General features: G+C 40.8%; 1 protein-coding gene across 7 annotated transcripts in view; it reads right to left on the reverse strand.

Annotated features, from left to right (window-relative positions):
• The window catches only part of SH3KBP1 (SH3 domain containing kinase binding protein 1), a 380231-nt gene that overhangs the window by 87905 nt on the left and 268520 nt on the right, over positions 1 to 23806 (reverse strand). For all 7 annotated transcript variants that reach the window (XM_053578955.1, XM_053578961.1, XM_053578958.1 and 4 more), the window contains 2 exons: positions 21555 to 21630; positions 7280 to 7374 (listed from right to left, as the gene is read on the reverse strand). In XM_053578955.1, the coding sequence (XP_053434930.1) occupies positions 7280 to 7374; positions 21555 to 21630 (171 nt within the window). The remainder of the gene's footprint in view (positions 1 to 7279; positions 7375 to 21554; positions 21631 to 23806) is intronic.

Raw genomic sequence — 23806 nt, forward strand, 5'->3', positions numbered from 1 at the left:
TTCACTCATAAAACATGTCCTTCTAATGGGTCTGTCAGCATGTCATCATCTTCAGGGTGACACTGGCTAATTTATTTCTCACCCTTGGGACCATGTTAAATCCTAGCATTTGAGCTCTGCTAAAAGCTTCAGCAGTTCAGAAAGAAAGGGTCAAGGCCAGCAATTGATTTAGCTGATTGGCTTTCTTAAACCAGGCTAAGGCTCTTTTTGAGATTCCTAAAGCCATTTCTCTTTGTGGAGGCAAACTTACTTCCTGTGGTGTAGGAAGCAAGGAAGTCTGAAAACATTTTTCTCATAAATAAATGTTTAGCTTAATTAATGAATTAATGGGAATAAGGCAGGAAGGGGAAATAAACATTTGAACAAACAAAAGAACACGCAATCATCGAATGACTTAGGAAGGAGCTCAGAACTCCCACCTTTCTTTCTTTCTTTTTTTTTTCCCTAGTAACTGCAAGCAGAAAGCTAAGTGGCACCAGGCCTAGAAGAAAAGAGGAAGGCAAAATATGCTGAGCATGAGAAGAAGGCAGAAGAAAGTAGTGGGGGAGGAAGGTTTCTGCCCCCAAAAGAACCATTGTTAGCCTTGCACCAAGATCATCAATCCCTCTGCACTATCATTTCATTTTCTTTAGCAGTGACAGTGAAATCAAAGTCACGGATAATCGAGAAACCACCATAGTGATGTCCTGACCCTAACAGAGCAGAAATATGGATTCCCAAATGCAAGTGTCAGAAACAAATGGATGGGGTAATGGCATGGTAATATTGTTTTTCTAGTAAGTAATAGTAACATCATTAATTTATAAAGGAAACTCCACAGGCACTTGCTTTAGATATCCAGCAACAATGGGTAACTCTCAATGAGTAGACAAGTGTCACCTCTGGAAGTGACTCAGCTCCACAGGAAATGGAGACTCCACGCATAGTTGCCACCCTGCCAAACTCCCCAGTTCCAAGAGTACTCAATGGGGAGTGAGGAGCTGCCTCTCTTCTGGCTCAGGTACTGACTTGCTGGGAGTCCCTTGAGAAGCTGCTTCAGTGCTCTGGGCCTCTGTTCCTCCTCTGTAGTCTGGGGAGAATGGGCATAGCCCCACCTAATTCCCAGGGCTTATGTGAGGATGAAGTGAGATGCTGAGCTCTGGGGAGACTCCTGAGGAAAGAGGGATAGTGATGAGGGTCCTGAGCTCTTGCTGCCAGTGGCCCAGAATCCTGTGCTGGGGAGCTGTGGCCCTCAGGGAGATCCAGTATCATTAAATTAAATGCTCAACCACTGTCTGGGATAGGAGGGGAAAAAACATGCTGAGGTAGAGAGGAAAGAAGCTGGTTCTCAATGGGCCCATACAGCATGTCTAGCTCTAAAGGAAGGGGCAAAACTCCTGGTTTGAATTTTCTGGCTCCCCTTTGTATCTTCCCTCAGCATCTAGCATAGTACCTGGAGAAATATTCCTGAATGAATGAATGTTATGAAGGAAACTGAACAGGGTGCAAATTAAAATTGCTGCCAATAATCTTTGGTGGAAAATCTTCATGGTTCAAGGAAAGATGACTACACTACTGGCATTATGGGTGCCACTAAGTGCCTTTAGCTTGGGGTCCCCACTTTCTCTACTGGTTTCCTTCCATGAACATCAATGCTAGCTTATATCATCTCTGTCCTCTTCCCTCCATCTCCACCACTCCATGATTTTAAACAATATTATCATCTAAGAGTTTATCTTGATGTTGTCAGGGAGGCTTAAAACAGTGAAGAAATGAGGGTTGTGTATGCTTTCAGGGCCATAGACGCAACTACCCAGGGAAGCCTTTTTTTTTTTTAATTTAGAGACAGAATCTCAACTTTGTCACCCTCTGTAGAATGCTGTGGCATCATAGCTCACAGTAACCTCAAACATTTGGGCTTAAGCAGTCCTCTTCGCTCAGCCTCCAGAGTAGCTGGGACTACAGGTGCCCTCTACAACACCCAGTTAGTTTTTCTATTTTTAGTTGAGATGGGCTCTCCCTCTTGCTCAGGCTGGTCTTGAACTTCTGAGCTCAAGGGATCCACCTACCTCTGCCTCCCAGAGTGCTAGGATTATAGGCATAAGCCATCACACCCAGCCAGCCTTCTTCTTCTAAAAAGAAAGAAATACCTAGGAAAAAAAATAAAAAAGAAATACCTAAAGGTCCTCGTTTACAAAGGGGTCACACGGGAAGCCCTTTCTCCTGGAAGGTTAGAGGGGGCTGTGAGGAAACTGCTGTTGCACTGAGACCAGGACTATTAGCCAAGAGTAAGAGCAGGGCCCCTCTCCACAGCATGGCATACCCTCCAATGGCGGCTGCCTCACAGCTGAGCCCTGGCATGGCTCCTACCAAGCTGCCCTGAGGCCTGCTTCAGGGAGCTTCTCCAGTTGGAAACCAGACCCAGAGGCTTCAGAACCTTTTCAAACATGCTCTGAGCACAAATCAGGAAGACAGGGATGGGGGTGGCAGGAACACATATGCAGGAGCTATTTTTGAGTGACTGGAAATAAAAGCTAAACACAGGTGTGTTCTGCATGAGTGGAAATGTTCCCAAGTCTGTAGGAATTTTTTTATAAATAAACTAAAAAACAAACCGTTCAGGTTGCCACATTTCCTCCTAGTTTCCAGGGACACACAGAAATAGTTTGGGTCTTTGCACATTATTTCAGGAACCGCAGAGGGCTTACAGACACCCACTAAAGGTGTCTGACTCATTTTCTAGAAAGCCACACAAACTGACAATCTAGGGCTAAAAATGAGGGCAACACTTGCTCTGTGACTCCTGTCATAGCACAGAAAAGCAGGGCAAAGGGAAACCACCTCTGCTGATACAAAAGGAAACACAGGTGGAATTCAGGGTCATTGAAGAGCCACCCCTACAAGGCAAACACAATTCAGGTCTTCCACCTCAACTCATACATGCGAGAAAGATGCTCATCAAAATGTATACTGAAGAGATCATGGTGAAGCTATTGATTTCATAATAGTAATAGTATGCAATCAGCTCCATGAACTTCTGGGTAACTCCTAACTCAGAAAAAGAGGAAGAATTTTCTATAATGTCAGCAAGGTTTTAAAGGCTCCAACTCCATTTTTCCCTCTTTCAGCAGACAAAATATTTATGGCATGTTTTCTTTTCAAATTCTTGCTAAATTTCCCCCGGTATGAATTCTTAACTATTTTCAGTGGATTTTTCACCATTTTAACCTACTTAATGTCACAATGTTCTGTTCCAGTCCCAGCAGCAAACTGGACCCAGACGCAAGACTCATTTCTGAGGTCTGAGAAAGAACAGTGAGAATTGAGGTGAAAATTCCCAGGATTATGGGTGCCGCTGGCAGACCACTACACAGCGTCTTAGTAAATCCTCTTAACAACCCTGTGAAGACAGCTTTATGTCCCTTGCTTTATGGCCAAGGAAACAGGCTCAGAGGGGTTAAGTAACATACCCAAAGAGGCATGACCAAGAACAGTGGCACTGGGATTCAAACCCTGGTTCTCTGAGCTGGTAGCCTAAATGACACCTGTCATCTGAACACACTACTTACAGCAAACTGGAATGCTAGGTCAAGGCTGGCAGGCATTTTGTGGAAGTAAAAGTTATTAGGAAGAAATTTAATATCCCAGAAGAGCATATAAAATAACAAAAACAAAAGGATAAAGCAACAAGCTTTAAATGGGCCCATGCAGTATAAAACTGGCTTTTTTTTTTTTTTGAGACAGAGTCTCACTTTGTCAGCCTCAATAGAGTCCCATGGCATCATAGCTCACAGCAACCTCAAACTCTTGGGCTTAAGAGATCCTCTTCTCTCAGTCTCCAGAGTAGCTGGGACTACAGGAGTACATCACAACACCTGGCAAGTTTTCCTATTTTTAGTAGAGATGAGGTCTCACTCCTGCTCAGGCTTGGTCTTGAATTCCTGAGCTCAAGCAGTCCACCTGCCTCAGCATCCCAGAGTGCTAGGATTATAGGTGTGAGCCACCAGGCCCAGCCTGTCTGTCTTAATTGTCAAAAGACTAGCTAAGTGGGTAGCCCGAGGGCATCTCAGGCATCAGGAACTTGATCTAAGTCAGGTCAGTGGGGACATATGAGCAGGATGGGAACATACGAGAGGTGCTTGTAGATCAGCCACATGGACCAAGGCCAGAAAGACAGACTAAGGCCAGGCTGCCTGGGCAAAGCAATGCCAGGATCATCCATGTGTGTTTTATAATAAAGAAAAGGAATATTACTAACTTGGCATAGAGGGGTGGTATGAGTACAGCATTGTTACGGAACGACAAAAAGAAGGTGCCTGAAGAAGTAAGTAGGGTGCACTGAAGCTGGAAGTGTCTCTCCATCCTGTGTCATCTCTTGGCTCTCCTCCAGACCAGGTGCTGTGGTGGAGGGTGTGTGCAATGTGCACAAAATAATGTGCTGGAGAAAGGATGATGGCAGGGGCAGGTGCAGAAGGACTCAAAATTGGGCTCAGCTCTGCATGGGCAGGAGGCGGCAGGGGCATGGAAAGGCAGAATCCTCAGGTTCTGGTCCTGCTGGGGTTGGGGATGGGGCCAGGGCAAAACCAGGGGGACCAAGTGTCAAAATGATATGGGAACACCAGGCCTGAGGAGCAGGATCAGTGTGCATGCTGGGTCAAGGGACCAAGTATACAGGGAAGATGACAAGTACACATTTTATAAATGTAATATTAATAGCAGGATGCTGCTTCACAGTTTCCAAACTGCTTCTAAATACATAATCCATGAAACCTGAGAAATGGGATGCAACCCTCAGGACGCTCTTGAAAGCAGTCTGCCACACATCTGCCTGTTCGTTCTCCTGTACTGTGGGGATGGGACCAATATTTTTTATCAGACTTGATCTCAGGCTGGGAGGTTAGAGACAAACCCAACAAGATGAATGAGTTCTTATCACAGTATGTATTCAGTGAGAACCGGAGCATAGTATGTTAAGATGGAAGAAAATGCCAATGAAGGCTACATTGAACAGTTTGACGAGAATATTTCAGATTGTATATGAAACCCGCACATTGTACCCCTTGATTGCACTAATGTACACAGCTATGATTTAACAATAAAAATAAATAAATTAAAAAAATAGATGTGGTCAGGTAAGAGATCATCCATGGTGGTTTTCTCTTTTCTCAAACCTTATTAAATATTATTGATACATTGGGTTTTCAATTAAAAAGAGGCTACTTCTCCAAAAACAAAATATAAACAGGACAGTGAGTCTCCCCACTGCAAAGAATTGCAGTAATTTCATTCTCTGGTTGCTTTATCAATATAGGGGGAGAAAACCTTCTATCCCTTTCCCTGTCTTACTAAAACTAAATTATCTGTGCTAATTATTAAAATGACTGTATTATGTTTCATGCCAATTTAACAACTTCCTTATGCTATTTCTTAGGGCACAGGTCTGATTAAAAATAGGAAATATACTGTATATATGAAAGCAACCCAAAGGAGGAATAGTGGCAGCAGGTCAGAAAGGGAAGAACGGCTTCTGGCTTGTTTGTTGAAAGGAACAAGGGAAGCATTCGTCCCCTCCTCTCATTTCCTCTTGCCACATTCAACATCTACAGATATAGAAATAATTTAAGGGGAGAATATTTTCCAGGTAAAAGGATGGACAAATTCTTGGACAACCTGCAAAACAGGGAATAATGTGCTATTCCAGAAAAATGACTTTAGAGCTTGAGCATGGTTTAGCACATACTTTTATATGGAGTCCACGAGACCACCAGCTCTCTCTAAAACTCCTGACCTCTGGTGAGCTTCTTAACCTCTGAGGTTAGTAGTTCCTTGGCATCTTTGGATTAGGCTCTTTAAACACACAATCTTTAAAGCCATTTCTTAGAGCTAACCCTTTGATGATAAAGATAAATCCTACTGATCACTTCATGGACAAACCTGGGATGGAGGTGGGGCCAGGCAACACCAGGCTCCCCCCTCTCAGTAATGATCAGTAGCAGTGGGACTCTGGACCTGCCCCTCCCACCCTACCCCCAGTTCTCTCTCCCTGTCCCCTACATCCTCCACCCTGCCAATGCTTCCCAGCCCTGCCAGACCTCAAGTGGCTGTGGCAATCTCCCTAGTCACCCTTATACTAAGAGAATTGAGCCAAGTTCCCTGCCATTCCCCTGGATACAAGAATAAAAACATCTATACATCTTAAACTGTTCAGCTTCTCACCATATTCGATCATCATAAAAACCCTGTACTTCAGAGGAAAGGCCATATATTCCAGGAATCACTTAAGGAATATGTCTTTCAACTACCTACTCCGTGAGTACCATTGCATGAAAGCATAAACAGTACATGGCCAAGGCCCTGTTAAACCATGTCACTTGGCACAGATTTTATAGCTCTCCCATGTTTACAGGGCTTTGGCTATAATAATAAAATCACTCAACCTTCTTAGCCCAACAAGATAGATGAAATTCTCTCAGGAATTCTACCTGTCTCTGATCTGAGCAGCAAACATTCTTTAAGTGTTTTCTGCCTGAGAGGCATGACCAGCCTCTTTTAAGGCCCTCTTTGGATACCTTATGACACAGAGCTTTGCAGCCCAACTGCTGTGGAGGGCAGGATCTCCAGCCAAGCAAGCTGCCTTTTGCATTATTCCTCACAGGACAGATTTTTCTGCAGGACCATGCAAATCTGTAGCTGGCCCCAAGGCAAAGAGAAACCTATTCAATTCTCAAGTTCATTCATTAGCCTGACTATACTGAGTACACTGGCCTGATCAAAAGGAAAGCAGCAAGATTTTTCTTCCCAAGTTCAGGACCATGAAAACCAAGTCTTTCAAGGGCTAAAGCAAAAGCTTGAACTATCCATCCAAGAAACCAAAGCAGTTTACAGTTTATTTCTATTTTATTTATTTAGAGACAGAGTCTCACTCTGTCACCCTGGGTAGGGGTGCCATGCCATCACAACTCACAGCAACCTTAAACTCTTGGGCTTAAGCCAGTGGTTCTCAACCTTCCTAATGCCATGAGCTTTTAATACAGTTCCTGTGGGTTGCAACCCACAGGTTGAGAACTGTTGGCTTAAGCAATTCTCTTGCCTTAGCCTCCCTAGTAGTTGGGACTACAGGCATGTACCACTATGCCTGGCTAGTTTTTCTATTTTTAGTGGAGACAAGGCCTTGCTCTTGCTCAGGCTAGTCTTGAACTACTGAGCTCAAGCAATCCACCCACCTTGGCCTAAAAAGGATGCTGGGATTACAGGTGTGGGCCACTGCGCCTCTAGTTTAGAAGAGAGAACCTGTGTTTACCTTATTGATGAGAGTGACTATATCTCCTTCTTTGATTGTCAATTCATCATCATTCTGTGCCTCATATGGAAACATTACTTTGCAGTAATCCTTGGCTGTAAAAAGAAAAGAAAACACAACTTTTAAAATGCTTTATCTAATCAGCTGGTCCAGGAAAAGATGTTCTCTATCAAATTAACATCAGAGAAAGGCACACCTAAAGAGGTAGGATTATTACTACTGCATAAAGAAAGAGCTACCCTAGGAAATTACCCCAAATTGCTCATTTTTGACTCATGTATATTTATTCTCTTCTCCCCCCACTCCCCGCAAATCATGTAACATTATGAAACACCATTGACTACTTTTGCTTTTCTCAGGCAGAAAAACAAAAAGGTTTCCTTGGTCTCGGGAAAACGGTTAAGTACAAAAGAGCAAAAAGCTTAAGTTTTGCCTCACTGCCTTCTACACAACACTAAATCAGAAACAGGGTATTTATGAGTTACAAAGCCAACATGGTATGTAAAACAGTGAAAAATGTCCCTGTTCTGATACTACTTCTTTTTTTTTTTTTTTTGCAAATTCTCTTTTTTTCTATTATTATTATTAAGTCATGGCTGTGTACATTAATGCGATCATGGGGCACCATACACTGGCTTTATAAACAGTTTGACACATTTTCATCACACTGGTTAACATAGCCTTCCTGGCATTTTCTTAGTTACTGTGTTAAGACATTTATATTCTACATTTACTAAGTTTCACATGTACCCTTGTAAGATGCACCACAGCTGTAATCCCACCAATCACCCTCCCTCTGCCCATCCTCCCCCTTCCCTCCCCTCCCCCTCCCTCTTCCCCATATTCTTAGGTTATAAACTGGATTATAGCTTTCATGTGAAAGCCATACATTAGTTTCATAGTAGGGCTGAGTACATTGGATACTTTTTCTTCATTCTTGAGATACTTTACTAAGAAGAGTATGTTCCAGCTCCATCCATGTAAACATGAAAGAGGTAAAGTCTCCATCTTTCTTTAAGGCTGCATAATATTCCATGGGGTACATATACCACAATTTATTAATCCATTCGTGGATCAATGGGCACTTGGGCTTTTTCCATGACTCAGCAATTATGAATTGGGCTGCAATAAACATTCTGGTACAAATATCTTTGTTATAATGTGATTTTTGTTCTTCTGGGTATATACCTAGTAGAGGAATTATAGGATTGAATGGCAGATCTATTTTTAGATCTCTAAGTGTTCTCCAAACATCTTTCCAAAAGGAATGTATTAATTTGCATTCCCACCAGCAGTGTAGAAGTGATCCCTTTTCTCCACATCCACACCAACATCTCTTGTCTTGGGACTTTGTGATTTGGGCTAATCTTACTGGAGTTAGATGGTATCTCAAGGTAGTTTTGATTTGCATTTCTCTGATGATTAAAGATGATGAGCACTTTTTCATATGTCTGTAGGCCGTGCGCCTGTCTTCTTCAGAGAAGTTTCTCTTCAAGTCCCTTGCCCAGCCTGCAATGGGATCACTTGTTCTTTTCTTGCTTATACGTTTGAGTTCTCTGTGGATTCTGGTTACTAAACCTTTGTCGGAGACATAACCTGCAAATATCTTCTCCCATTCTCAGGGCTGTCTTCTTGCTTTATTTACTGTGTTCTTGGCTGTGCAGAAGCTTTTTAGTTTGATCGGGTCCCATTAGTGTATTTTTGAAGCTGCTACAATTGCCCGGGGGGTCCTCCTCATAAAATACTCACCCAGACTGATTTCTTCAAGGGTTTTCCCTGCACTCTCCTCTAGTATTTTTATAGTTTCATGTCTTAAGTTTAAATCTTTAATCCAGTGAGAGTCTATCTTAGTTAATGGTGAAAAGGTGTGGGTCCAGTTTTAGTCTTCTACAGGTTGCAAGCCAGTTCACCCAGCACCATTTGTTAAATAGGGAATCTTTTCCCCACTGAATGTTTTTAATTGGCTTGTCAAAGATCAAATAACGGTAAGTAGCTGGATTCATCTCTTGCTGTTTTGATCACTATCAATTTATAGTATAGTCTGAGGTCTGGTAGCGTGATTCCTCCTGCTTTGTTCTTATTTCTGTGTAATGTCTTGGCTATTTGAGGTTTTTTTCTGATTCCATATAAAACCAAGTATTATTTTTTCAAGATCTTTAAAGTATGAGAGTGGAGCTTTAATAGGGATTGCATTAAAATTGTATATTGCTTTGGGTAGTATGAACATTTTAACGATGTTGATTCTTCCCAGCCATGAGCATGGTATGTTTTTCCATTTGTTAACGTTTTCAGCTATTTCTTTTCTTAGAGTTTCATAGTTCTCTTTACAGAGATCTTTCATGCCCTTTGTTAGATAAACTGCCAAATATTTCATCTTCTTTGGCACTACTGTGAATGGAACAGTGTCCTTAACTGTTTTTTCAGCTTGACTATTGTTGGTATATATAAAGGCTACCGATTTATGAATGTTGATTTTGTAACCTGAGACACTGCTGTATTCCTTGATCATTTCTAAGAGTTTTGTAGTAGAATCCCTGGTGTTTTCCAGATATACAATCATATCATCTGCGAAGAGCTAAAGTTTGATCTCTTCTGACCCTATATGGATACCCTTGATCACTGTTTCTTCCCTAATTGCGGTGGCTAAAACTTCCATTACAATGTTAAAGAGCAGTGGGGACAATGGGCAGCCTTGTCTGGTTCCTTATCTGAGTGGAAATGATTAAGAGACAAATGTTGATATGTTTATGTGTAAACACGTTTCAATCACAACCAACCAGATATTGAACTAACGATCTTTATATATATGCTGAGGAGGTTGAATGTGTTCAAATGTGTTCTATAGCCCCATCGCCTTTCTGGGGCAACCTGCCTATTCATAGATGAGGCTGTTTTTCAGCAAGGAGATGCATTAGCCCTCACCAAAGAAGGAAAAATACTAAGCCCACTCAAAATCAATTCAATATGTCCTGAAATAGAAGCTTTTGAAAGTCTATCTAATGTTAAATCATCTCTATTTACCCAAAAGCACCAGTTAGGAAGACAATGAAAATCGTGTAAGGCATTTGGGAAAGGGAAACTTGCAAAACTGGGCTTTGATGACTCAGGATAGAAAGTAGAAAGAAAAATTCAAGAGAATTAGTATCTACAGGGACAGGCTTACTCTGCGTCAAAGTCAACAAACCTAACGGTTTTGAATGGCCTTAGATATTTCCCAAGGATTAGGCCAGTTCCTGCAGATAGATTATAAACTATAACTATAAATATTTATATATATATATAAATATTATAATGTTATGTTATATATATATAATATTGTCCCTAGTACTATTTATATCATCAAAATGTGTTAATTTTGGTTAACATCCCAAAAATCTAAGATAATGATATATAAAATAAAAGCAATTAAGGCTCAGTGCTGTGGCTCAGCAGCTAGGGCACCAGCCTGGCCTCTGCGGGTTCTCCATAGCAACCATACGTGGGAGCTGGTGAATTGGAATCCAGCCCAGACTTGCCAAACAATAATGACAATAACAAACAAAAAATACCCGGGCATTGTGGCGGGCACCTGTAGTCCCAGCTACTTGGGAGACTGAGACAAGAGAATCACTTAAGCCCAAGAGTTAGAGGTTGCTGTGAGCTGTGATGCCATAGCATTCTATCCAAGGCGATATAGTGAGACTCTGTCTCAAAAATAAATAAATAAATAAATGCAATTAAAAGATCCATAATACAAATATCCTGTAGTCTAGGGTTGAGATATGACAGAGAAAGGGGAAGAAGCTGGGAGAGGAGAAGGGGACTCATTTTGCTCCCATGCAGATATTTTTGTTTTCTGTACAATGGCTTAATGATATCAGTTGCATCCTCTACTCTAGTCTTAGGGACCTTCCATCTTAGGTACTCTGGGCTTTTGACAGCTTTTGCTCATTAACCTGTGTGGAAGGGCACTACCCTGTTTCCCCGAAAATAAGACAGGGTCTTATTTTAAGGTGTGCTCCCAAAGATGCGCTAGGTCTTATTTTTAGGGGACGTCTTATCTTTCCTGTAATTAGGTCTTATTTTCGGAGGATGTCTTATTTTCAGGGAAACAGGGTAGTTCTAAATCCCATCAACACTATAGTCCTAAAATCCACATAGTTAACGAATATTCTATATCTTTTTAATTAGCAAAAGCAAACCTCCCCAAATTTGAATTGGTCAGATGTTCTAAAGGAAGGGAAAAAGTTAAATATCTTTAAATTGGATAATGACAACTCCTTACCAATTTTCCTATTGACTGTGCTAATGAAATATGACTACCTAACCTCAAAATTTACAATAACACAAATACACCGTGTTTCTGAAGAACACCCCTGCAGAGTCTTGGCTTTAAGAATAATTCTTTATAGGCCAGGCTCAGTGGCTCATGCCTATAATCCTAGCACTCTGGAAGGCCAAGGTGGGTACACTGCTTGAGCTCAGGAGTTTGAGACCAGTCTGAGCAAGAGCAAGACCCAGTTTCTAAAAAATAGGTTTCTAAAAATACCTACCATAGGCATTATGGTAGGCACCTATAGTCCCAGCTACTTAGGAAGCTGAGGCAAGAGGATCTCTTGAGCCCAAGAGTTTGAGGTTGCTGTGAGCTATGACACTACAGTACTCAATTAGGGGCAAGAAAGTGAGACTCTGCCTCAAAAACAAAAAGAATAATTCTTTGGATGGAAATCATGGAGACATTTTGCAAAGAATATCAGCCACCTATGGTCAACAAAGAAAGAAGAACAGGTCATGTTTCTGTTCCTTTAGTCAAGAAAAGTTAATTAAGTGTGGTAGAGGCTACTGCTTAACTTCGCAGCAGCCATTCTCTGCCTTCTTACTATTAGTAGTTTACAGAATCCTAATTTAGTCAGGCATTATATTCAAGAACAAGGAACCCTCCCACAGCCCTGGGGATGAGTAAAATATGGCCAGGCAAATAACGTTAACCTCACTCCTTTTTGTTGGTGACTGGTTTAGGGGAAGGTATGTGATCTATTTCCAGCCAATGAGATGTGACGGGAAATCTGCTGGGGCAGGAGGGGGTCCTCTAAGATTTTATGTGTATGTTTGAGAGAGAGAGATTAAGACTGGCTTGAGGAAAATAGTTGCCCCAGCCTTTCCGCTTTTAACGTGGGTGTTGTTGCAACCATATTTCAATCGTGAGAAGAAAGCCAAGAAAGTCACTGAGAATTTGATGAATTTTAATCTGTTTTTATAGCTGTGTGACCACTGCCATAATCCAGTTTTACAACACCTCTACCATGCAGCTATGCTGCTTTATGTGAGAGGCATTAGACACAGAATTATCTAAAAACCACACACTTCGAGATAAAAGGCAGAGATACTGGTGGCAGTAGCTGCTGCCAACTACCAGGTCACCATGGCATGTCTCCCCCTTTCTGCATCCCTAGGACCTGACATGGGGCTCCCATTCAACATTTCTTGATGATGCTCAAGTGATACCTACAAAGTAGAGGAATATTCAAGGGGCAGCAAGTAGGAAGAGAGGACTATGGGCCAGAAATCAAGACACTCAGGACTGGGTTCAGTCTCAGTTGGGCTTTTCTAAGCATGTGACCTGAGACAATCACGCTGTATCTCTCTGGATGACTTCAGTGTTCTCAGGTTTAAAATCAGGAGCCAGTGAAGGAGGGATGAGATGAAATACTGGTTCAGTAAAACATTTTTAGTAAATTTAAACTTATTCCAGAACTCTAATATAAAACAAAAACAAAGTTGGTTTGGTCTGAAAGTAGAGCTGTTTTATCTCCCACCTATGTCCCCCAAAACATGTTCCTGAAGCTCTGGAGCTCCCAGGAACACACTGGGCTAGAACTAAGTTCCTGCCAGATCTGACTTTTCATGACTCTAGTCACTGTCACCCAGAACTTTTGATGAAACATGACAACAATTAGCCTCATACACTTTTATTGATTACGATACATCTTAAAATAAGAGTTTATTTTTACTTATGAGGCATTTAAGCCATAATTCAGCAGTACTAGAAAATTAAAATATTATGTTGGTTTGGATATATTAATTGTTTTAAGGCACTCAGAAACAAATGTACATGCAAAAAAGTATTAACTCCAAGAGTGTAATTTTAATTTTATAGTATATGGAACAAAGATGGTCCTTATTTCAAAAATATATATGTGTATATACATATATATGTATTATTTATTTATTCATTTATTTTTGAGACAGAGTCTCACTCTGTTGCCCTGGGATTGAGTGCCGCAGTGTCATAGCTCACAGAACCCTCAAACTCTTGGGCTCAAGAAGAGGTGATCTTCTTGCCTCAGCCTCCCAAGTAGCTGGGACTACCAGTGCCCACCACAACGCCTGGATTGTTTTTCTACTTTTAGTAGAGATGGGGTTTAGCACTGCTCAGGCTGGTCTCAAACTCTGAGTTTGGGCAATTCATTGGCCTCAGCCTCTCAGAGTGCTAGTATTACAGAGCCCGGCCAATTCAAATATTTATTGAAACACCACGAGAAAGATATTACCAGTTCTTGGGCCTGTGATATACAAGTAAGTCCAACTACCCCCTCCCATCCTTGCATGAAACTGACAAACTAATGCCTGGAGAAAGGCAAGGGCAGGGGAATGGCAAGATGAGAAGACACACACACACATATGCATAAGCTCACTACGATGTAATATTGTGGGAGTGTTGCAGAGAAAGGCAAGATTACATTCAGAAGAGAGATCACAAAAGAGGAGGCATTTACTAAGTCTTAAAAGAACAATACAATTCCAAATCCTCTTTGGATATGGGAAGATCATAAATTTTAAATGAGTAGCGGATAGAGATGGAGAGGAAGAGAGTGACATTAATTTTTGGAGGTAGGCATTTTCCATATAGTCATCAATTAGATTAATTAGTAGGAGATCAAATAGGAATGAATATATATACACATATAAAGAAATATAGGCACAATTTACCCAGTGATTGAGATGATATTGTCTCTATTTCTTCTTTGGAAAGATTAAAAAATACTAATGAATTAGTATAAGACTAAAATACTTAATTAGTTCTAAAGCTTTTTGTCTTAGAATCCTTTAAGAATCTGATTTAAAAAGCAATAATTCTCTTTCTAGAAAAAAAAAAAAAGACACACCCAAACATAGAGAAAATGCACACAGTACCAGAAGTTTTGAGGACCTTGGAGCTACTACCTAGTTCCCAGATCAAGAGCCCCATACTAATTTTTGGTCCTCAAATTTTAAGAAACGTACCCTATTAAAGTCACCAAGAAGTCCAATCATGATTCACACTCTCCCCCGAAAATTTCAATCTCCAAACTTTTAGAAATTTACATAATATTAAAAACAGACTGTTAAAGGAATTAGACTCACATGCCCACATCACATGACTCCCTTTAGCTGGTTTTATAATCCATTCAATAAAAAACACACCAACTTAAGACAAACCAAGAAAACCCTCGGCTTAGGTGTGGTCCCACCGAGAGTTTTTTTGCATATTGCAATGGTACATGTCAAATCTATTAAGTGTAGAGTATAAATGTCATAACACGATAATTAAATGAGGTAAAGGCTATGTTAACCAGTTTAATGTAAGCATTTCAAATTGTATATAAAATCAGCACATTGTACCCATAAATGCATTAATGTATACATGATTTATGTATTTATGACTTAATAAAAAAAAACCTTGGCTTAAAAAAATAAAAGCAGAAGAAACAAAATAAACATATCAGCAAGCTGAACACATGCACACAGGAGATAATATTCAATCCAGGACAACTCCTTGGGCTCAATTTTAGCATAAGAAGATCAAAACCCTACGTGTCACAGTGAGAGTCTGGTAGGAAACTTTCCAGAGCTTTTAGCAGCACTGGAAAGTACCCGATCACACCTAGAACTGGAGTTTTCTTCTACCTGAGGCCACTACAACAAATGTATCAAGCTCAGTGATGTCACTAACATTATAATCAGAAACTCTTTCATTCAACTGACAAATATTTTCTGAGATCCTACTGGTTTTTAATCCCTCATTCAGAACCCCCTGGAGGCAGAATTTTTAAGATTTCTGAAAGGAAATGTGCTACACATCCCACATAATATGCCACATCTCCAGTTGGGGGTCAGGGCTGCACCTAACCATCAAAATTCTAAAGCAAAAAGGTGACTGGTCACCCCAAGTGGGACCGATAGAGACTATGAACAGACACATGTCAGTGTAGAACAAGTTTTATCATCCAATAATAGGCAATAGAACATTTTAGTTTTCTGAGATTTTTATATTTTATAGTGTGTTCTAGGAAAATGACCAGAGGAGTAGGATTGGGGCATGTTTCCCAGTCATCCTCCTTCCTGATAAGAATTATGTGGGACTGGGTGGCGCCCGTAGCTCAGTGGGTAGGGTGCTGGCCACATATACTGAGGCTGGTGGGTCCAAACTCAGCCCGGGCCAGCTAAAAAACAACAATGACAATTGCAACAACAACAAAAAATCGCTGGGCGCAGTGGCAGGCACCAGTAGTCCCAGCTACTTGGGACGCAGAGGCAAGAGAATTACTTAAGCCCAAGAGTTGGAGGTTGCTGTGAGCTGTGACGCTACGGCATTCTACCCAGGGCAACAGGTTGTGACTCTGTCTCAAAAAAAAAAAAAAAAGAATTATGTGGGGCACCTATTCTTTCTCTAGCTTCCTAGACCCTTTTTTGGGGATCTGATTCTTCAGAGATGAGATGGGAGCAGGACTCCCTCTGGGCCAAGGGGAATGTTGGGTACTACTGGCATTTAGTGGGTAGAGGCCAAGGATGCTGCTGAATATCCCACAACATGCAGGGCAGACCCACAACAGAGTGCCTAGATGTCAATACTGCCATGACAAAGCAGCCCTGGTCTGCATTTAAATCCAGACAGAGAAATGAAACATGTATCCCTCACTATGTCTGTCAATGCCAAGGCATTGGGTTGGCACTGACAGACATAGTGACGGATATGTCACTATGGCTCAGCGCTCGTAGCACAGTGGTTATGGCACTAGGGACATACACTGAAGCTGGCAGGTTCGAACCCGGTCCAGGCCAGCTAAACAACAATGACAACTGCAACAAAAAAATAGCCGGGTGTTGTGGTGGGCACCTGTAGTCCCAGCTACTTGGGAGGCTGAGGCAAGAGAATCGCTTAAGCCCAAGAGTTTGAGGTTGCTATGTGAGCTGTGATGCCACGGCATTCTACCCAAGGGCAACAGCAGGAGACTCTGTCTTAAAAAAAAAAAAAAAAGAAGCTCACTGTAACCCCAAAGCACCTCAACCATCCACCTCTGGTCTTCGATGCTACTGAGAATTTAACTTTCAAATTACTCCACAAGTACTAATTATGACACCATTTACTCTCTGACTTTAAAGACAGAAGTATTTTTTTTTTTAAGAAATGAAAATCTGACGAGCAAAGGCCTTCTGTTCTCTACTACAGAGCAGAGGCCGGATCTCTACTCCTCTCAGTGTGTTCTGCTCAGATGAGAAGCTCCTCCTGAGCATCTTTAGGGGAAAGGAAATCCACTAGGAAAACACAAAGAGAGTTAATCTTTTCCTCCGGGAGGACTGTATTTGAAATGCAGATCTTAAGCAACTGGGTTGGCTGGGCACCCTCCAACTGGAACCCCCCCCCCCACTGAACCCAGACAGCAAGGTCTATGTTGGGGGTACTTGATGAAAGGTGCTTCTCAGGAAGAAGGGGACCCCTAGGACATCAAGCATGAGGGCTGTAGTACATGTCAGGTGTGGGAGGATAGGAAATAGGTTTCAAATTGGATGTGCCCATTTTCCCAGGCCCAAGAATGAGTGAGCTTCGGGAGGACGCATGAGCCACACCGCCAGCCTGGAAAAATAGGAACAAAGGGCCCCTAGGTGTATCTTATAAGGCTGAGGAAAAGCCAACATGAAGGAGTTGACCCTTTTTTCTCCTGCTTAAACATGTAGTGAAAAAGCAAAAATGAGTCAGACTGAGAAAGTAACACTTTGCCCAGCCATTCATCAGCCTGGGTGTGACAGACACAGATAAGGCCAGCTGCAAAGTGATCAGAAAAGAGTCTCCCCAAAATGTGTGCTGCAGCTGTAAAGTATCCTTAACAACCCCCTTCTCTTAGTGCTACAACTTTCTTACTCCCTGAGAAAAGTCTGTGGTTTTAGAGGAAAAACTATCAGACACTCCGTTTTTTTTTTTTTTTATTATTGTTGGGGATTCATTGAGGGTACACTAAGCCAGGTTACACTGATTGCAAATGTTAGGTAAAGTCCCTCTTGCAATCATGTCTTGCCCCCATAAAGTGTGACACACACCAAGGCCCCACCCACCTCCCTCCTTCCCTCTTTCTGTTCCCCCCCCATAACCATAATTGTCATTAATTGTCCTCATATCAAAATTGAGTACATAGGATTCATGCTTCTCCATTCTTGTGATGCTTTACTTAGAATAATGTCTTCCACGTCCATCCAGGTTAATACGAAGGATGTAAAGTCTCCATTTTTTTTTAATGGCTGAATAGTATTCCATGGTATACATATACCACAGCTTGTTATTAAACAAAATTTGTCAGTAAGAATGATATGTTCTTTGCTAGAAGGCACCAAGTAAGTCACTTTGACCTGGGGAAGCAGCTCTGACTCCCAACAAAAGTGCAGTGCCTCCCATAATGCATGTCTGCACATAATGTTGTATGTGGTCTTTACTCCATGGCTACTAAAGAAATAGGACCTGAGGTTGACCCCTTACACACAGCCCTGCTTTGCTTTAAGCCAATCAAAATGCTTTTTTGTTTAAATTTCACTAAATTCCACCCCTCCTCAAAATCTGCAACAATATTTTATTTGGTGTGACATCCACAGGTCCCCTGCTCTGCAGCCTCCTTGGTTGTAATACACCAATAAACCTGACTTTGTCGGACCACAGGTTTGCCCCTGGAAGTCTTAGGCTAATTGGGGTAGAGCAGTAGCTAGTAAGAAACAAAGGCTCTGACAAACGCGACACTGCGACACTGTGACACTGTGACACTGGCAACCCTGCTAACCCTGAGACCCTGGAACAAGCCTAAGTGCCCTGAACGGACAAATGTGGCCTTTTCTCACAGAATGAAACCGTTTCCCTCGCAAGAACTCTGTAGGCTAGTGTTTAGAATATGCTTTTGAAATTTGTTCTCACCATTGTGCTTAAAGTTTCATTATATGTGGTTTCCATATACACATTTAAAAGCTAAATCTTAGCATGTTTCTGTAGAGATGTATTTTGCGCTGGTTTGTAGAAAAATGTATAAGCAAGTGTTTAGAACGTGCTTTTGAGGGATGTTTCTACCATCCTGTTGAAGGTCTCACTGTGAGGGATTTACATATACACTTGGCAAAAGGGATCCATAGCTAATGGCATTTTTAAAAATTCAGATTAATACAAGGGTACATACAATTAGGTTACATTGTTTGCATTTGTTAGGTAAAGTCCAAGTTGTAGCTGAGTCCTTCACCTGGGAGGTGTGCTATACAGCCCTACATTGTGCCCATTACGTGAGAGCTTCACACGCTCTCTACCCCCTTTTGAATTTAGTTGTGTTTTTCTCTCATGTGGGCATGTAGTTATTCATCTACTGGTTTCATATTAGTAATGATTACACTGGATGGTTACTTTTCCATTCTTGTAATACTTTACTTGGGAGAATATTCTCTAAATCCTTCCAGGTAAATATAAAAGACATAGCTCAAAGCTTTTAAAAGACTGTCTCGCCTAGAGCCTGATAAATAAAAAATTATAAATATAACTCTCCTTTTTCTCAACCATCACATATTACGTGCCCACTGATTCCATGGCACTTTTCTAGACGATATGGGGGAGATATTAAATAGAACATAGGCCCTCGACCTAGAGGAACCAATGGTCTAATGATAGCCTGACACCATGTGTCACTGTCATAGAGGAAAACTCCTAAGAGCAAGACACTGAACAGAGTGATGATAAAGGTGGTACAAGCATCCAGTTATGAAGTGAGATGAAAGAAAACTTAGCCTTTGCCCTCTAATTATAATTTATTTAGAAGACTGATTTGCCCTAGTACAAATTCTGCCAAGGATTTTTTTTTCTAACTCACCTGTTCAACTGTTCTTCTGAATCTATAAGATTAAACTATTTGTTCAGAAAGATGTTAAATAGCCCTTTCTTTGGACTGTTTTTCTATTATACAGAAGCCACAAATCTGCATCAATTGTAATAAGAAAGGGGGAAACTCCAAATGTGGTGAGCTAAAGAAACCTCAGGGCACTTCATTATGAATATTTAGACAGTTTTTCTCTTTTTATGAAAATTATGCCAATCTGTTCCCCTTTAGGAGTTTCCAATGAATTTCAATATCATAAAAGCTTTTTTTGGTGAGGAGGGGTGTCAGTGGTTTAAATAGATGTTGATCAGCTGAGTTTCACTTTCAGCTTAGGAAATAACAACTTAAATATTTTTTAAATCATCATAACACTTAATTCTGATATGAGCTTGTTTTTTAGCAGGCTCATAAGGAGACAGGTACGCAGGAAAGTGCTACCCTCTTCTGTACTCTTGGCAATTTTTGTTAGAAGTTTGTCTTTTAACCAGAGGGAAGATGGAAGGAGGCCACTCAGATCCCAAGCTCAGTGTCATTTCTAATATGTAGTTGGTCAGCACTCTGTGGCTTCTTAAGGACTGGGGTGCCACTAAATGGAAGTGATTGGAGAACAACTATCTCAGAATTTGCTCCTGACAATGAAAGCCAGAGAGTGGGTGGGGGGTGAGGTTAAACTGCAAAGATTCTTGCCTTAGGGTCCATGAAAAATGTCTGTCAATAAACATCTCTCAAGTCTTCCATGATAGTGATAATTCTCCTTCCTGACCTGCTACTCATTTACAGGCACATTAATATCTATACCCAATGACATTTTCTCTTATTTCCACAAATTGTTTACATCTTTCTTTCTACTTCTTCCATCCCATCCAGGTGTAACCTTCCATTCTGAGTTGTAAAGCTTTTAGAATTGAATCAGGGGATGCAGATGCTGGGAGAAACCTCAGGAGTTTTCTCTAGTATAATCCTCTGACTTCACACATAATGCAGACAATGAGGAGGAAAGCCACAGAAGTAAAATTATTTGCACAAGGTCACACAGCTATTAAAAACAGAGCTGGTCTTAGAATATGTGCCTTTTAACTTGGCCACAACACATCACCTGGTCTCTGGAAAATCACTCTTTATTATTAGTAACCTATCCCTCACCCTAATGCTTCTAGACAACCAAGTGTGTAGAAGTAGTTAATAGATACTTTAGGACTGAACAAAGCTTGGGCTACAGCCAGGAACCTCCTACAGGCCCGAGGGATCTAAGCAGTTGGAACCATGTTCATTCTCAGGCCCAGTAAGCCCATACGAGACCCCAGAATTACTCTAACACAATACTGTCTGGTATGGATGCCACTAGGCATATGTAGCTATTGAGCACTTGAAATATGGCTACCTCAAATTGATATATGCTGTACCTGTAAAATATATTGGAGATTGTGAAGACTTCACATGAAGAATGAAGGTATTTCATTTAATAATTTTATGTAGATTACATGTCAAAATGATAACATTTGGATATACAGAGTTAAGTAAAATATTTTAAAACTAACTCCAAACATTCCTTTTTTTTTTTAAATGCAGCTACTAGAAAATGTTAAATTACAGGGGGCTCACACAATATTTCTATTAGCTAACATTGTTCTAAAACACAGCTAACTCTTCCCTTCCGGTCACTTAATCCTTCCAAAAAGACTTAAATCTCCTGCCTGCCAGCTATTGGAGGTAACTGTAGGTATTCAGAGATGTGCTGAGGGTGCTGGTAGGTCATTAAGGGTCAGTAGTATTAGTTGAGTGGTTAGGCTAAACGTGGTCATGAATCCCTAAAGTGCTTAAGTTAACATTCTCTATCTTTCTGCCACCTAAACCACTCAAAGTACTTTGGTTACATACGGATAAACCCTAGCTCTGCACATGGGCAAGATACACGTGGCAGGAAAGAACCAAGTTCCACAAAGGGGAAAAAAACCTGGAAGTTCTGAATCTAACTTGTGCCCATCTTAGTGAAGGACTTTAATGAAACACATTTGTGTGCATTTGTTCTGATGCATTTGAAAAAGCTAACAAGATTATTTAGAATTTTTTAAAATATATTTCAATGATCATAAAATCCTTAACTGCTTTCAAATGTCAAATGGATAACTAAGGAAACTCACTCTTTGTCCTACTGTCCATTTCTGTCTTTGATGAGTCTGGAGTTGCTGTAGTTGGAGGTAACTTCTTTCCAATAGTCTAAGGGAGGGAAAAACAGAAGAGTTTTACTTATCAAGATGATTGTTTCTATTAAGCAAAGGAATAAATCAAGATCATTATCAACAAAAATGCTTGAAACTGGCTCTTAAAACCATACTCTTAAGTTCACACATTGCTCTGTGTATTGGCTGCTGCTCTTCCATAAGCCGGACCCTCAATGACATACAAGGAGGAAAATAGGTCAAAAGCGCTTTGTCCTTGTAAGCACTTGGTACCTTTTATTCTCTTTCTTCCTTAATACTCTTATTAACAGGTTGACTATTTTTAGCAGAGAAAACAGATACTGTTCTTCACATTTTATGAGAAGATGACTCAATCTATGGAGGCACAATCCACGGCCCAACAGAGGTGCTCAAAAGTAACTACAGAGTGGAAGAACAGAAATAGGAGGGAAGACATCAAAGGAAAATATACAAGAAATGGTGGGCCAGTGGGATAGGATGGCCGGGCAGGCAGTATCCAGGGTGGCCAGGGAGGTTGTACCTTATTGCATCTCTGCACAGCCATTTAAAATTCCATCTGCCTCATAGTGAATGAGGAGACACACTCATGTCCTCCAGGACAGATCTAGCTGCCCCCAAGTCAAAGTCAGCTAACAGCTCCCTTCTCTCCAGACTTTTCATCCTCTAGGACTTTGAAAAAGTCCAATGCCCTAACTCTACGCATTTATTGACTAGTTTTTAAAAAAAGATTTTGAGTTCATTTTCTTTCTTTCATTTGATGCTAATTCTATTATTATTTGTTATTTATGAACCATCCATAGAGAAGACTGGATATTGTCTGTGCCTAAAGATGTTCCTGAAAACACAGGCAACTCAGCAGCTCAAAAACAGAAGCAAATAGACTTAGTGGTTCCAAAGGTGAGGTTGTTCCTCACTCTTCTCCTTTGCCACCACACTTGCACAATCACAATTAAAGCCTGAGGAAGATGTATGCTAATAGCAGGGAAACAGTTGTCATAACCAAGGAGCCAGGTAAATCAACACCCTCCAACAATGAAGGGTTTCACCAGTGAAAATTCCAGCCACTGAGAAAACCAAACATCTCTGTCCCTTGAATGCATGAAGAGGAATGAACTGCACAACTCAAAAATGGGCAAAGTGGAGTTTTTCTTCAGATAAAACTAATTCGCCACAGTTTTTAATTTGAAAAAGTTCTCTATGCTTCAAATGTTGAATCTAACATTAAATATGAATAAATCACAGAAACAGTATAAGATAAATCAAATCCTCAGCTCTTCATGAATTTTTAAAAACATTTGTGACAGAAAGCCTTTCGATTTTACATGGTGACATTTTTATTTAGTGCTGCAGGGCTTTCTATATTGGATAAAAAAAATGAAACCCAAAATAATATGCTGCCCCTCAAATGCTGCTAAGTACTCAAAGTAATAACATTTTATGATTCCAAGGGACCATCAGGGAAGAAAAGAGCTTGATGCTATTCTGGCATAAGGTCAAATTTGATGAGAAACTGTTCTTAGAATTATCTTGAAAAACCAGATATTGACAATAAAAATAAAATCTTCTCAAAGCATCATTTCATTCGCATTCCTTTTCACACTTTCAACAGCATTCCTGCCAACCTCTTTGTTTTTCCCTTTCGGGGACTGGATAAAACATCGCTATTGTTAGCACATCAGGAAGAAGAAAACAAAAGCAGCCAGTATTTCAGTTATTACTGACAGTGGACTGAGGAAATCAGGAAATGCAACACTAAACACTATTCCTACTCCTGATTCTGTTTTTCTGGGAAAAAAAAAATGAGACAGGCAGTGGTTTGGGTTTTAACCAGATAGATGCCTTCCTTTGAGAAACCTCTGCAGGTTGTATATTCTCACAACTTCTTTGGTAACAAAAGAAAGTAATGCATACTTCATCCCTGCTGCCCTGGCTTACCAGAATGACCAAGGTCACAAACATCAAGAAAGTCCACCAGTTAAATATACTTACATTGGTACAAAAAGACATACAAAAGGCAAAGCTTACTCTGTTCGCCACCCCCACCCCCCGAAAATAACAGCCCACTGGCCTCTGCATGGATCCAAGCAATGGGGGTGATAGTGAAGCTGATATTATATTCATCTTCTGGGGGTGCTGGACCTTAAATCCTCCCTTCTTCTTCATGAGCCATGATGGAGGAGCAATGTACAGAT

The sequence above is a fragment of the Nycticebus coucang genome, chromosome X (assembly GCF_027406575.1).
Source record: "Nycticebus coucang isolate mNycCou1 chromosome X, mNycCou1.pri, whole genome shotgun sequence".
Taxonomy (NCBI): domain Eukaryota; kingdom Metazoa; phylum Chordata; class Mammalia; order Primates; family Lorisidae; genus Nycticebus; species Nycticebus coucang.